This window comes from Molothrus aeneus, chromosome 4, assembly GCF_037042795.1.
Source record: "Molothrus aeneus isolate 106 chromosome 4, BPBGC_Maene_1.0, whole genome shotgun sequence".
Lineage (NCBI taxonomy): Eukaryota > Metazoa > Chordata > Aves > Passeriformes > Icteridae > Molothrus > Molothrus aeneus.
This window is the reverse complement of record NC_089649.1, coordinates 1,517,909-1,531,703: the sequence shown is the minus strand read 5'-3', so window position 1 is coordinate 1,531,703 and position 13,795 is coordinate 1,517,909. Positions and strand designations below refer to the sequence as shown.

General features: G+C 46.9%; 1 protein-coding gene across 2 annotated transcripts in view; it reads left to right on the top strand.

The window, feature by feature from the left end:
* The window catches only part of SLC4A4 (solute carrier family 4 member 4), a 114,383-nt gene that overhangs the window by 23,167 nt on the left and 77,421 nt on the right, over window positions 1–13,795 (top strand). For both annotated transcript variants that reach the window (XM_066549371.1, XM_066549370.1), the window contains exon 3: window positions 7,491–7,670. In XM_066549371.1, coding sequence (XP_066405468.1) covers window positions 7,491–7,670 — 180 coding nt within the window. The remainder of the gene's footprint in view (window positions 1–7,490; window positions 7,671–13,795) is intronic.

Below are 13,795 nucleotides of genomic sequence, written 5' to 3'. Positions count from 1 at the left end.
ATAAATGACTTGACGTAAGGCAGCGATAAACTGGCTGTGCCAGCACGAGAAGTGGAGAAAACGTTCTAAGAGCAGCTGAGTCAATAGCTGGCATGGTCTGCCCATGGTGAGGGAAAGGTGGTGATTGCTCTGCAGTGGTGATAAGTTTTGTGCCAGCATATGCTGAGCATGAGGTGAAGGAATGGGTTTCCATGCCATTCTGGCAGTGACTCGTTTTTCTCATCTCCAGTCAGTTTAGAATCACAGAATCATTGAACTTGGAACAGAGCTTTAAGATCATCAAGTCCAACTGATTGGAAACTATCATCAGTTCTCTGACCTGGCAGTGAAACTAGTTTTGTTGGGGCCCATGCCAAAGAAAGGTGGCCCTCACATGGCACCTTGCAGCCTTGGATGGGAGCAACTGCTCTCATTTCAGTCAGGATTCAAGTCTAGGCTTGTTTGACTGTCTGCTCTCATCTTCCTCTGCCCAACAGCTCTTTTTAAGGTACAGTAACACTGGATATAACAGTTCAGCGTGGAGATTGCAAATCAGATACAGCCTTTGCTCATTTGCCAGATGTGAGTCCCAGATGTGCTTGTGAGCCTTCCTGGATTTTTCCAGGACATTTAAAATGAAAAGGTAACCCAAAACATGTTGGTCATGTTGCCTGGGCTGGGGCTAGGTAACACCAGGAGTGTTGTTCCCTCTCCCACCTGTGCTTCTCATACCAGAGCTGCCAAAGCTGGCCTTAACCTGGAAACTGGTGCTAGGGCTTTAGCTTGCTGGTTTGAGCATCCTCCCAGCCTTCCTGGAGGCCTGTCCCCTCATTTCCTTCTGGTGGTGTTCCTGTTCTGGTAGCAGAACACCAGACTGAAATAGAGACTGAGAAGGGGCACAGGGAAGTCCTACACTGCCTGAAGGAAATGTGTACTGCTGGGGAGGTGTGGGGAGCCCCTGTGTGGGCACCTCTGTGTGAGCCCTGTTCTGTTTGCAGCAAGGCCTTCCATCAGACACCTGTTCCAATAAAAATGCAGCCTTGGAATCGAGGGTGAGTTGCAGAGGGCTGGTTTGAGGCTTTTCCCAGAGAATGGAGGCAGCTTGGGATGCTTTAATCATCATACCACAGCTCTTACTTCTGTTGGAGCAGGGTCTGAATCCTGCCTGTACCTGTGAGCCTGAGAGTGTCGAGTACAGCTTGGTACTCAATTCATTCAGTCTTGGTCATTAATGAGATGGAAATAGGAAAAGATTTTCAGCCAAAATCAGTTCTCTTGAGTGGTCATTGGAGCATTTTGGAAGGGGACATGATTTTAAAGGATGCCAGAAAATCCAAAAGTACTGTGCTTCCCGAGAGCTAAATCCAACAGTACGGCACAGATCCCCTTCTTTGCCCTGTTCCTCAGAGCCCTTTGTTCTTCAAGTTTTCTTCAACTCTTCTTTCCATTGAAGCCAAGCAGTTCTGGCCAGATTAGATCAGATCACAGCAGGACAGGTTCAGTGGCTTTTATAACCTCTCACAGCTCCAAAAGAAGAGAGAAAGAAAAGCAGCTTACAGGGCTGTGGGTAAGAGTCTCACAGTGGCTTATGTAAAGCTCAGGGAGAATACCCCCACCACACGTTCATTGTTCTGTCTGAACAATGCCCACCCCTTTGTTCATTGCCACCCCCCTGAATGACTTTGTTCCATCTGCACAAGCAGGGTTTCTAAGATCTTCAGGAAGAAAATGGAAGACCTAATTTTATTTTATTTTCCTGTTTCGATATTTTTTACTTGAAATTTTTTTTTATGTGAGCTTCGTCTTTTAGAGCCATCCTGTTGCTCAGATCTAACTCATCTGTTACACATGCTTTGCTGGAGTGGCCTGTGAATCTTGTTAGGAATCTGGCAGGTCCAGTCTGGGTCATGGATCATCTGTTTGGAACAGAGGAGTGCAAGCTTTAGGCAAATGGCTAGGTAGACTTCCCTTCTGTCTAACTATAGCTTTGTTACATGCTAATGCTTTAGATCCTTTTTGAAGATATTGAAGTGCTAGAAGCCTGGCGTTACAGAAAAAGAGAAAAAGGTCTCCAATTTTCCCCACTGTGTTCCCCTGCACAGCTCATTCCCTGCCATCATAGGCATTTCAGTCAAGGACTGCCGGTTGAGAGATGAAGGGCAGTAATGCAAATATATGAAATGATCTTTACACAAGTTCCCTCTTTGGTTATGGAACTGCACGTTCCTTGCTGATGGCGATCCTCACTTGAATCTAAGCCATGAATTTGGGGTTCTTCTGTTGGAGCTGGTAGACTGGAAGAGATCCTTGATGTTTCTAGTCTTGTTATGTCTTCTTTCCTTTTTCTGTGGCATAGTAGCTCAGGATTGTCTCTCGTGAAGCCTCTGTTTTATGTTTTGCTCTTTCCTGTCTCTCTCTCATGGCAGGCTCATCTCCTGATGGCATTTATCAGGAGGCATTTATCACAGGTCTGTGAGCCTGCAGCTCAGCCTTATGGTTGTTCCCATCGCCTGATGGATTCATGATGACCCTTCTCCTTGGCAAACTGCCACAACACAGAAGAATCGGTTAATTTCATACTACTGTTCTTTATAGGAGAAGGGATTTGGATTTGATCTGTCTCCAACTAGTGCATTCAGTTTTGTTCAGATTTCCACAAAGTGCTCAGTGAATCCTTTTGCTTTTTCCCTGACTGATGGATTTTTACTTGCATGGAAAATTGGTCACTGGAATACCAGCATGTTTTGAAAACCCTGTGGGGACTGGTGGGTGAGCCTGGGGGGACTGTGCTTGGGCAGCCTGTCTAGAGGTTTGGTTTTCCCTGGAGACTCAGTGTCTCTGTCCATGTGCATGAATAGGAATAGGACATGGCTCTTGCACAGTGCTGGGGGAGGTCCTTGTGTTCCTTGTTTCTGCCAAGGTGTGAACAGCTCTCCAGCGTGGGGTGTCCTGCTGGCTGTGCATCCCATCCTGGGAGCACAGAGCAGCTTGTGGCCTGGAAGGTGCAGCTGGGTGGGGTGCAGGTGCTGCCCCTCTGCTGCTGCCAGCACCTGTAAAGGCCTCTACAACCAGGTAGAGCTAAGGGCACCCGGCACGTGACAGCCTGGCCTTTTGTTCTTATTTCTTGAGCTGATTTGAAACTAAGCAGGGCTTAGTTTGGGACCTCCTTAGCGCTACTTTTAGTATCTCCCCTTTAAAATGGATCATCCCCCTGATTTATTTGTCCTTCTGAGCCATGGGCTTTTTTTTGTATTGTTAATTTTCTTTGATTCTCACACAAAATAAGAAGCACCTTTTGCATGAACCCCAGGTTGGAAAAGCAGCTGCTCTAAAGCACACTGACCTGGCTGTGATCCTGGCCATTTCCTGGCTGGTGCCACCTCTCTCTGTGGGCTTGGCTGTGTGCTGGCACCTCCTTGGGCACAAAACTGCCATCTTCTGCTGACAAAGCACGTGGCCCCTCTGGTGTGACTGCAGAGCAGATCTCTAGATGTTACATGGAGGGGGACACCTGGGGCTTTCCATTCCATCTGGGAATAAGACTGATGGCTGGGCTGTGAAAATGGGCTGAAAAGGTCCCACCTTTCATGGAATCACAGAGTGGTTTGGGGTGAAAGAGACCTTCAAGGTCATCTCATTACAACCCCATGCCATAAGCCTCTAAGCGACATAGCTGGGGCATCCTGAGCAGAGCCCATTTTTCAGGTGGCCCAAAATATCTGGCCAGAGTCGGTGGGGAAGATTTTGGCTTTGTGGCCAGCTGTAACCACATAGGCCTGTTGCAGTCTGATCAGGTTTAATGTGATTCTCCCTGTTCTTTGCAAAGGAATCTTTAAAGGGATAAACAAGGGCTGGGTGAAAACTGCTAATGCTCAGCTTATTTTCAGTCCTTTATACTTTTTTTAATACTAGATTTTGATCTTGTTTTCTTCTAAGGTGCCAGCGTGAGATTCTTTATGGGCTGGTCTTACCACGCTCTGAGTCTCAAGAATCCAGTCATGTGGAAAGGATTCCTTCTTAGATGCAGCAGGCACTTTATCCTTTGATTCCGTAACTTTCAGCTCCTGTCTCCAAGTGACTGAGTTTTGGTTTTGCTGAGCAAAAACCATTCCCTAGTACCCTTTTTAAAAAAGAGCTAGTGCTTAAAAATGGAGAGGATCATAATCAAGTGATCTCTCAGAATGGTTGTGGTTGGAAGGGGCCTTGAGGATATTTAATTCCACCCCTCTGCCATGGGCAGGGACACCTTCCATTAGACCGGAGTGCTCCGAGCCCCATCCAAGCTGGCCTTGATGATGATGATGAGCTGATATTCCTGCAGGCAGGGAGGGAGTGCTGCATTTCACAGAACCTCAGCTGGGTGATACACAAGTGGGTTTTCATCAGTAGAGCTGATTCAGGGAGTCTCCCATGCCCCAACTCCAAATCTGGGTGCTGAATCATGAACTTATTCAGTAGCTCTTAGTAAAGCAAAAGATGCTGTTTTAACCAAGTTTTCCAGGAGAACCTCCCTGATGATAACTGCTTTTTGTTTTGTTAGTAATCAGATGACGCGATTTTGTTGTGAGCTTGGGGCACAGTAAACATTCTCTGTGGTCACAAAAGTCAAAGACTTCGGCTACGGTCCATGTAAGTCCAAAGAGACCCCAGCCCACTGTCACTGAGAAGAGAGCAGGTGCCACCGGGACCTGCAGCTCTGCATGTGCCTGGTACAGCTGGGGTGTGAGTGTTGTGACACAGACATTGGTGTAACACAGTGGTGCACACAGAGGGTGTGGGTGTCCTGGGGAGGGCCAGGAGGAGTTGTGCTGGGTGTGCAAGAGAGCAGGGTTGGGTTACCTGAAGTTTAGCACTCCGTGCTTCCCGTCCTCCCCAGCTGCAGGATCCTTGCGGTGCCTGTGTGTCACGTTGTGTTTTCAGGCACTGGTTCTCATGGGAAAGGCTGGCTTCCCCCGGTGAGTCGGAAATGTCCCAGGAGCCCAGAGCATTGAGAGTATGTGTCAATTGTTTCCTCCCAGGCGCTTTGGGAAGAGAGCCTAGGAGATTATCTCAGCATTTGGAACAATATAAACAGATGCCAAGCACTTCAAGTACATGGAGAAGGAAAATGTCTTGCTTGGCCACCCTGAACGGTCAGGGGGTGGGGGTGGGGGCACAGCAAGGAACATTAAATAAGTCTCTGCCTTCAGACTAGGGGAAAGCAGCAAAGTAATGCAGATGTTTGCCTGCGTATATACAAGTGAGTTTCATATTACCAAAATCTGTGCTGTGCGCACGTGGTCCAAAGATTAAAGAGATTGTCCAGTTCTGTTGGCAGCATATTAAAGTATTAAGACTGCAGGCTCGCTATGATGTGTTTCTATTATCAAGCTGACCACAGAAGTCAAGTGATTCAAAGGGGAATGTTGTTTAATGCAGATACCTTTTGCATCAGGCTTTTGGATGGAGTTTTGGGTGTGAGAATCCCTTGGGAAGGGCTACCACTGCCCTGTCTGTCTGGAGTCACCCCCACCCTCCAGCTCCTGCTTGTGCTCAGATAAGATCTCCCCTTCCCTGTCCCCGTGCTCAGGCCATCTGCCACATTAAAGCTGATGTTTCCAGTTGCTGGAAGAGCTTTCTGGGTTTCCTTTGGCACGCAAGAGCTAAACTGGATCTTCACGTGTCTGTCTGGGAGGTCTTGCTGCAGATGTCTCTGTGGCTCTGCCCTTTCCCTCTGCATTGCGATCCCATTCCTCGGAGATGGCCATTCTGACAAGAGGCAGCAGACACAGAACCCTGTTATGTCACTGTTCCACTGCCTGAGTTTGAACCCTGCTCAGCCCAGAACCCTCTCAGCCCAGAATCCTCTCTCTCTCTCATCTCTGGAAGTGTCCAAGGCCAGGTTGGATGGGGCTTGGAGCAAACTGGTGTAGTGGAAGGTGTCCCTGCCCATGGCAGGGGCTGGAACAAGATGAGCAAACATGCAAAATAAAGGCCTCACAGCTGGCCTCAGGAGTGTGTGGAATTTGAAATGGCAAATCAGGGTTGTTTTTCATTGGCAAATCAGTTAGTTACAGAAATGGAGTATTTTGTGCCTGAATTTTCAGTTGTTCAGTCGCCAAGACTGGATTTATCATAAAGAGGAATTAGAGACACATGTTCAGTTTGTGGGTCATTGATTCAGATGAATTTGTTTACTCAGTCTGTTCATCTGAAACTCTCCATTTGGCCACTCTGGGATGGAAATGGGGAAACCAAACTTGGTCCCAAGTACAGAATCCAGCTCTCATTTCTCAGGAGTTACTTCTGTAAAAGCTGCCTTTATAGCTTGCAGTGAGATGTCTGAATGATCTGGGCAGAGAAGATGACATCTAAGTGCTTTCTGTAAGCACAGGATATTCATCCCAAGCTGGCAGAAGTGCAGAAAGCCCTGAAAAGAAAATATTTCTATCAGACACAAATAGGCACAACCATTAGCAAATGTAGTTGAAGTGCTTTGGTTTGAGATCCCAAACCAGTCTCAGTGCAAGGGCATCCTTGGGATTTACAGCCAACATATGTGCTTTGGTTTGAAATCTCAAATCCCAGTCTCAGTGCAAGGGCATCCTTGGGATTTACAGCCAACATACGAGATTTGGCACTTCTTCTGTTACTTGTTAATTTCTATTTTAGAAAGTGTCAAGTAGGAGTTGATAGGAGCTTGTGTGAGTAGTCCTTCCTCCTCTGCTGTGTTATAACAACACCCTAATGGTACTTAGAGCATGGACCTCTATAGTGGCACCTGTGTAAGGTACCTAATGGTACTTTGGCACTTGTTGTACAGTGGACTGCACAGTCAAGTGATGTAGATTTTGTTGGTCTAAGCTCTTCAATTAAACTGAATCACTTGGCATGAGGTAGTTGTTAAGTTCAGCCAGTGTATTTGGTAAAACAAATGGAAAAATTAGCGTAGAATGTGTTTGAAAAGCACTCTGTTCAATATTACAGAATGAGTATGATAGCCTTCTGTGGGGTTTATTTTTGTATTTAAATGAGTCACAAGGACAACAGTTATCAGAGTCTGCACTGGCACGTGCTCTCAGAAATGATAGGATAAAAATACTTCTCCAAACAGTAGCTACAGAGCTCCAAGCTCACCTCTGGAGACAAGAAAAACAGGATTAATTAACGTTAGGCCAGCTAAGAGAGATATCTCACTGGCCTTCTGGAGTGAAACAGGGATAGGACAAAGAGTAACGAGTTCAGACTGAAAGAGGGGAAGTTTAGGTTAGACATATGGTGAGGCCCTGGCACAGGCTGCCCAGAGATGCTGTGGCTGCCCCATCCCTAGAAGTGTCCAAGGCCAGGTTGGATGGGGCCTGGAGCAACCTGGGCTAGTGGAAGGTGTCCCTGCCCATGGCAGGGTTTTGGAATGAGGTGAGCTTCAAGGTCCCTTCCAACCCAAACCATTGTGGGATTGAGAGAAATGCAGCACCCATGGTGCCCAGACTGCACAGAGCTGAAGTTAATGTTGGTGTGCTTGTGTTCCCCAGGTCACCACACCATTTACATCGGGGTCCATGTGCCGAAGAGCTACCGGCGGAGGAGGCGTCACAGAAGAAGAGCTGGGCACAAAGAAAAGAAAGAAAAGGAGAAAATCTCGGAGAACTACTCGGACAAATCAGACGTAGAAAACACTGACGAGATAAGCAGCAGCATCCTTAAACCACTCAGTGAGTACTGCTTCCACTTGTCAGTCCTTACAATGTTCTGTTCTCTAGGGGTCTGCTCACGGAGGATGAAACTCGAGCCACAAAAACAATGGTCTCACGTTGCAGGGTTGGAGTGGTCTTACCCAGCTGCTGTGCCTTGGAAAAGGCACAGCCCAGAGCAGACATTTCATCCCTCTGTATCACCTGAGTTGGCCCCTGAGGGATGCCAGGCAGGAACAGGCTGAATGTTTGAAAAGCAATTTGACACTGTGTGTAAAGAGATAGCAAGCAAGGGCGCAAAGACTGAGCAGTGCCTAGGTAGATCTATTGCAGCTTCTGCCCTGGCTCTGGTACATGCACATGCTCTGGAATTCCAGCACCCCATGGTTTCAGCCTCATGTGTCACTAACTTGCAGTGCTAACAGCTTCTTTCCCTTTGGTAATTAAACAGTTTTAGGTTTTGAAAACAAAACGGAGACTCAAATGGAGCTTTGCTGTATGTTTCAGTATCTTTAGGGATTGAATATCTAAATATTGACAGGCAGGTGAGATATGTTTTGGATGCCCTGTGCCTCTATTCCCACCAGAATAGTTAAGCAGAGGACAGTGACCTTTAGCTGGTGCCATCATTGTGCAGAGTCACAGGGTTGCATTCCCCTTGCTGTATTCTCTGTTGGCCACAAACTTGTCCTGAAATCTGGGAGATGGCTGCTTTGGTAGGAGCAGAGGGGAGATGGGAAGGCTGATAGGGTTGTGTATAGCGGGGCAGGCTGGGATATGGTATAGCTTAGAATATTCAGGCTAATTCTAGATGGCTGGAGCTTCATTTCTAAGTAGAAAAATGCTTCCTGTGTGAGAGATCCATACAACTGCATCTTGGATTGAAGAAATAATTCATTTCTCATTTTGAAGTCGTGTTGCTGCGTAGTTGCTGTAGATAGAGACAGTAACATGGGGCAGGCAGATCAGTCATGTCTTTAGCCTGGTTACCATCTTCAGAGAACAGCACCTAGAAAGGAAGGCAAGTCACAGATTCCATTTGCTCTTCCCAGCTCTTGTTCCCTGGTTGTCCCAAAGAAGGTTTTTTGTCAGTGCTCAGATACCAGGAATTGGTTTAACCAAAAGACATAATTACTTCAAGAATTCAAATGTTTTAAACTTTAAACATAAAATGTTTATGTTTACACCTCTGTCCTTTAGCATGCAGGTTACCAGGCCTGTAGAAATTTCCTTTTTTGCTTCTGAATGTATCGTATCCTAGGGGAATTGTTTCTGTGGGCTAAGTGTGCCCGTGTTTGAAAACCCATTTCTTCCATCAGGTTTTCATGTCCCATCAGGTTTTCATTTTGCCCGTCATTGTGTCTGTGACATTTGAGGAGGGGTTTGTGGTGTTTTTTCTCTTCTGTTGTTTCTATGCAGGTGTAAGTGCAGATAAGAACATATCACTGCAAGTAAGAAAATGCAGTCTTCCCATCACTTTCAATCTGCAGTTTTCCCATAGGCTTTTCCACCCTGACTTCCTTGCACCGCAGATTTTTTGAGTGGAATTGCATAAATATTCCAGGTGTCCCATGCAGTAGCATTCATACCCCATCCCTGTGCCCTTTTCTCTGTTGTTCAGCAGCTCAGGTATCTGGATACTTTTCCAGGTCCTTGCAGGGACCTGCTGTTTCATGCTGGTGGCCAGATCTTTTTACGAGCTGGCTCAGTTAGCTTGGAGCTCTGTAAAAGAGAGGGATAGTTCAGATTACTGTCTTGAATTACAAGTTACTTCATATCCCTGGGCTTTTTCCTCTTCTGAAACTCCTGTCTTCAGACATGACCTGAATTTTGTGTTTCCCACCCTTTCTTTTGCTTTCTGAGATGCCTTTCTTTTCTTCCCACCAGCTGTGTCACAATATGTGTCTGACAGAAGCCCGTTTCTCTCTGGGCAGCATGTACCAGTTCAGGCTGGCGTCCAGTGCTGGCAATCCTGGCAAGAAACCTCAGTTACAACCCTGGCGTTTTAATCTTCATCCCATAAGAGGCACTGATTGAGGGATGGGTGGCTCAAATTCAGTTTCAAAAGAATTTTAGAAACTAAGAGCTGGGAAATATTGCACAGCAATTTTAATGGAATTGGGAGAAAGCTGAAATGACCTGTACTACATATATTTAAGGCAGTCAGTAGAGAGTGTGGAATATCAGATGCTGAAATAGGTGTGAGGGCTGTGTGGTTTAAAACAAGCAAAATCTGGTCTGACATGAAGAAATCTCAAGCACTGTGAGTTTTGGTCCAACATATCTCAGTTTAAGAAATCCTTAATTTATACAAAGAGCTCCTTCTCTTTGTTCATTTTGCAATTATCACCTTGGCCAGTATTAGACACTTGTCAGTTCAGCTTCGGTATACAACTGGTGATTTAGTTTATCTTCTAATACAAGGACAAGTATATAGAGCTTGATTTACAAAATCTTTAATAATGTAGTTGTTAAAATAATTTGTAGAAGTTCAGGGAACAACTTGATTGTCCTGTATATTGAGACCTTTGTTTTTCCTGAGTAGAAAGCTTAAGCCAGTTGTGATTTGGTCCATCACTTGGAATTCTTGATCTGTCCCTAAGGACCACGAGCCCAAGCTTCAATATCTTACCTGAAAATGATTTCTCAGCTTCTTGGATGAAAACTCTGCAATTAGACTTAGACCAAGTCTGGGTTTGACTCACTGGGTCAAGCTGCTTGCAGCAGCTGAACCTGATGGAACATGTCCATTGATGCCAGCAAGAGAATAAACAGGTCCAGAAATGTAAATCTTCCCTAGAAAAGTTTTGTTCCAGTTCCAAACCAGTCTATCTGTGCCTCTGTGTTTGGGAATTGGTGCAGTCTGGAAATGTCAGCCCTTATATTTTTTTTAGCCTGTGCCCAGCTGAGCCAAACTCTGGTAGTTCTAGACAACCCTCAGCTCTCCCATCTGGAGAGAGCTGGGCAGGTGGAACGTGTACAGATCCGTTTTATCCTAAGGAAATGAGTGCTTGGGAACCATGCCTCCTTCACAAATCCAGACAGGGATATTCTGACAGACTGAGGAGGAGGCAGGAAGGCAACGTTCCCTCTGCAGAGCCCTTTCAGGACATTCCAGGCCTGCGGGGCTGTCTCTGCTCTCAGAGAACTTTGGCATTCATGCCCTGCTTCTCAGGCAGGACCGCAGACGATGACAAATCCTCTTCCAGGTGAAACATCCCAGCACCTCTGGTCTAAAAGCACCTCCTTTAACCCTCTAGCCTTGGTTTCCATTTAGGGCCAGTCAGGAGCAAAGGCTTTTTAGGCTCTGCCTCATGGGTCAGCTGGTGCTTGTGTCAGCACAAAGAGGATGGTGTAGTTTGCTGCTGCTTGCAAGGGATGACACAAGGGAGGAACAAGGAAGGCAGATCAAGTTTCTCTGAGTCCATTTCCCTCTTCCTCATTCTGTACTACTGGTGTGCATAGATTTTCCCATGAGGAAATGCATCTCCACTTGATCTGGGAAGGGGTTTTTTCTCATTGTCTGGTTGCCCTCCAAGTCACTTTGGCTCACCTCCCTGGCCCAAACCCAGGTGCTGCAATACTTTACTGACTTTTTGAAACCCCTTGTGGTTCTGAGTAATTCTTACTTCCAAGGAGTAGAATTCTCTTAGTGCTTGCAGCCCTGAAGAGAGCAAAACCTGATTTTTGTCAGGTGTCAGAATGTTGCCATGTTGATAAATATAACTGCAGAATCTAAATTTTGGAATATCTAAAAGCAGGGGTAAGAGGACCCATATAAAGAGAGAGCGGAAGGATGAAATATGAGAGCTTTTTAAAGGTTTCTAGTTGGCTCAGAGAATTCCTCTTGCACCCACCAGCAGTAGTTCTTAAGGGTTTTAGTAAAAATCCTCTCTTGAGCCCTCAGATGTGGGTTTGGAGGAGCACTTCTCCTGTTTGCAGGGAGTAATTTCATTAAGGTGCAGTTTGAGGCTTCTACTGCCATTCCACATGGAGTGCATATCTCCCAGTGAAGGTGAGGTTTTGGCTGGATGGATCAGATTTGCACTGGAAGCAGGTAAATTCCTGGTCCTGCTTCCCATCTTGGAGTGCCTGCTTTGCTGGAAGAGTTTATTGTGGACAATGTCCCATTTCATAGGTGGCCCAAAGAAGTGGTGGATTCCTCATCCCTGAAAGTGTTCAGAGCCAGGTTGGACAGGGCTTGGAGCAACTTGGGGTAGTAGAGGGTGTCCCTGCCCATGGCACGGGCTTGGAATGAGCAGATCTTTAAGGTTCCTTAACTATTATTCTGTGATTCCCAGTGAGGAATGCCAGTCTGACTGGAAGGGTCCATTCATAAAAAATCAAATTAATTCAACAAGGATATTTAGACATCTCTTTAGGAGTGCTCAAGCTGGGTGTCTACTTTGAAAGTTCATTAAGGCAGGTGCTATAAATAGCAGGAGAGAGCTACAGGATGGAAATACATGAACCTACTTAGCAGAGCAGATGCAGCACAGTCAGGGCTATGTCAAGAATTCTCTTTCTGTTCGTGTTACTGGATTTTTCAGCCATCCAATTTCTTTCCTGACTTTTCAAGACATGGGGTGGGATTTTCCAAAAGCTTTTAGCCTCGGCTCACCTCAGTGAGAGCACTGACAGTAGTTGACAAAAACCAGGCAGGATGGCCAAAGCTTCATTGTTTTTGAATTGGCATTTTGTATAGGGAAAGTGGTCAGGGAGACTTTGCTGTGAGTAGGAGGGAATTTTGCTGTGAGTAGGAGGGAATTTTGCTGGTTTGGTCTTTGAGAACTGCACGGCAGGCTCTGGACTGGTCCCAGGTGCTGGGGTCAGTTGGAACAGGCCTTGTTCTGCCCCTCCAGTAGTGCTTGGGTCCACTGTAGTGCAAGTCCAGAGGTGAGTTAAGCACAGAGCTAATTACTGCTTGCCTTGCAGACTGCTCTCTGCGTAGCTAGGGCCCGCTGGGGCACTGGCAGGGTGCAGCTGGCAGTGTCCATGGGAAAGGCCATGGGAAGGTGCTTGGGGCAGGCAGGCTGCGGCAGGGCAGCTGACGAGGTGCTGACACAGCCCTCGATGCAGCCATTCCCACCCTGCTGAGGAGGGCTTGCGTAATGCGCAGAGACGCTGATCCTGGCACTGGTGGGATTGGTGGGATTGCTGTCTGCCCATCCTGCTTCCATGGTGGGCAGGGCCTGACAACCACAGGCTCAGAGGGGTTTGGCCTGGAAGGGACCTCAAACCCACCTCCTGCCAGGCCCTGCCATGAGCAGGGACACCTTCCACTAGCCAGGTTGCTCCAAGCCCCATCCCACCTGGCCTTGGACCACTTCCAGGGGTTGGGTGTCTTGTAGCGTCCCTGGCCACCCTGTGCCAGGGCCTCACCACCTTCACAAGCAAGAGTTTCTCCCTGGTATCTAATCTAACCCTGGCCTGTGGCGGTGTGAAGCCATGAGGATGCCGGTGGTGGCAGTTAGGACTTGTTGAGGTGTGGGAGTGACAGAGAAGAGGCTCGTGTTGGAGGGGGTGCTTCCAGCAGCAGCTTAACCTGGCTGCCTTCACCCCTTGCTTACTCCAGCTCTTTTTCTGGGGGAGGGTCAGGATGGCATTTTTCTTGTTCCTGTGGCCTCACTGCAAAGCCCCACCTCCTGCTGAGGCACTTGGGCAGGATGAAGGGACATGCTGATATGAGGTTTGGTCTAGATGTGACCCATCACCCTAGGCAAAGGCTTTCCTTTTCTTCTTGGCAAGAGTACAGGCTTTCACTCGGACAGCTAATTAAAAAAAAAATGCTCTTTTTACAACAACCCTTGCCTAAACTTGTGAGGTTTTTTTCTTTTTTACTTTGACTTGTGCATGTGCCAGTCACATCAGGGCTTGTTACAAGCACTTCTGTTTGTTTAAAACCCTTTGCACTTCCCTTACACTGACTGTCCATCTCCTTTAGGTAAATGCAGAACACACAGCATGGAGCTTTCATTCCTTGCTCATGACAGCTTGGAAAGGAGGTCAAGTTTGGATTTTTTTATTTGCTTGCAAATTCCAGATTTCTGGTGGGCGCCCTAAAAGGTAGAGCTAAACTTCCTCCTTCTTTAGGTGTGTCCTGAGGCTCCCAACACAAAACCAGCAAGTAATCTGGTTGTTAAGAC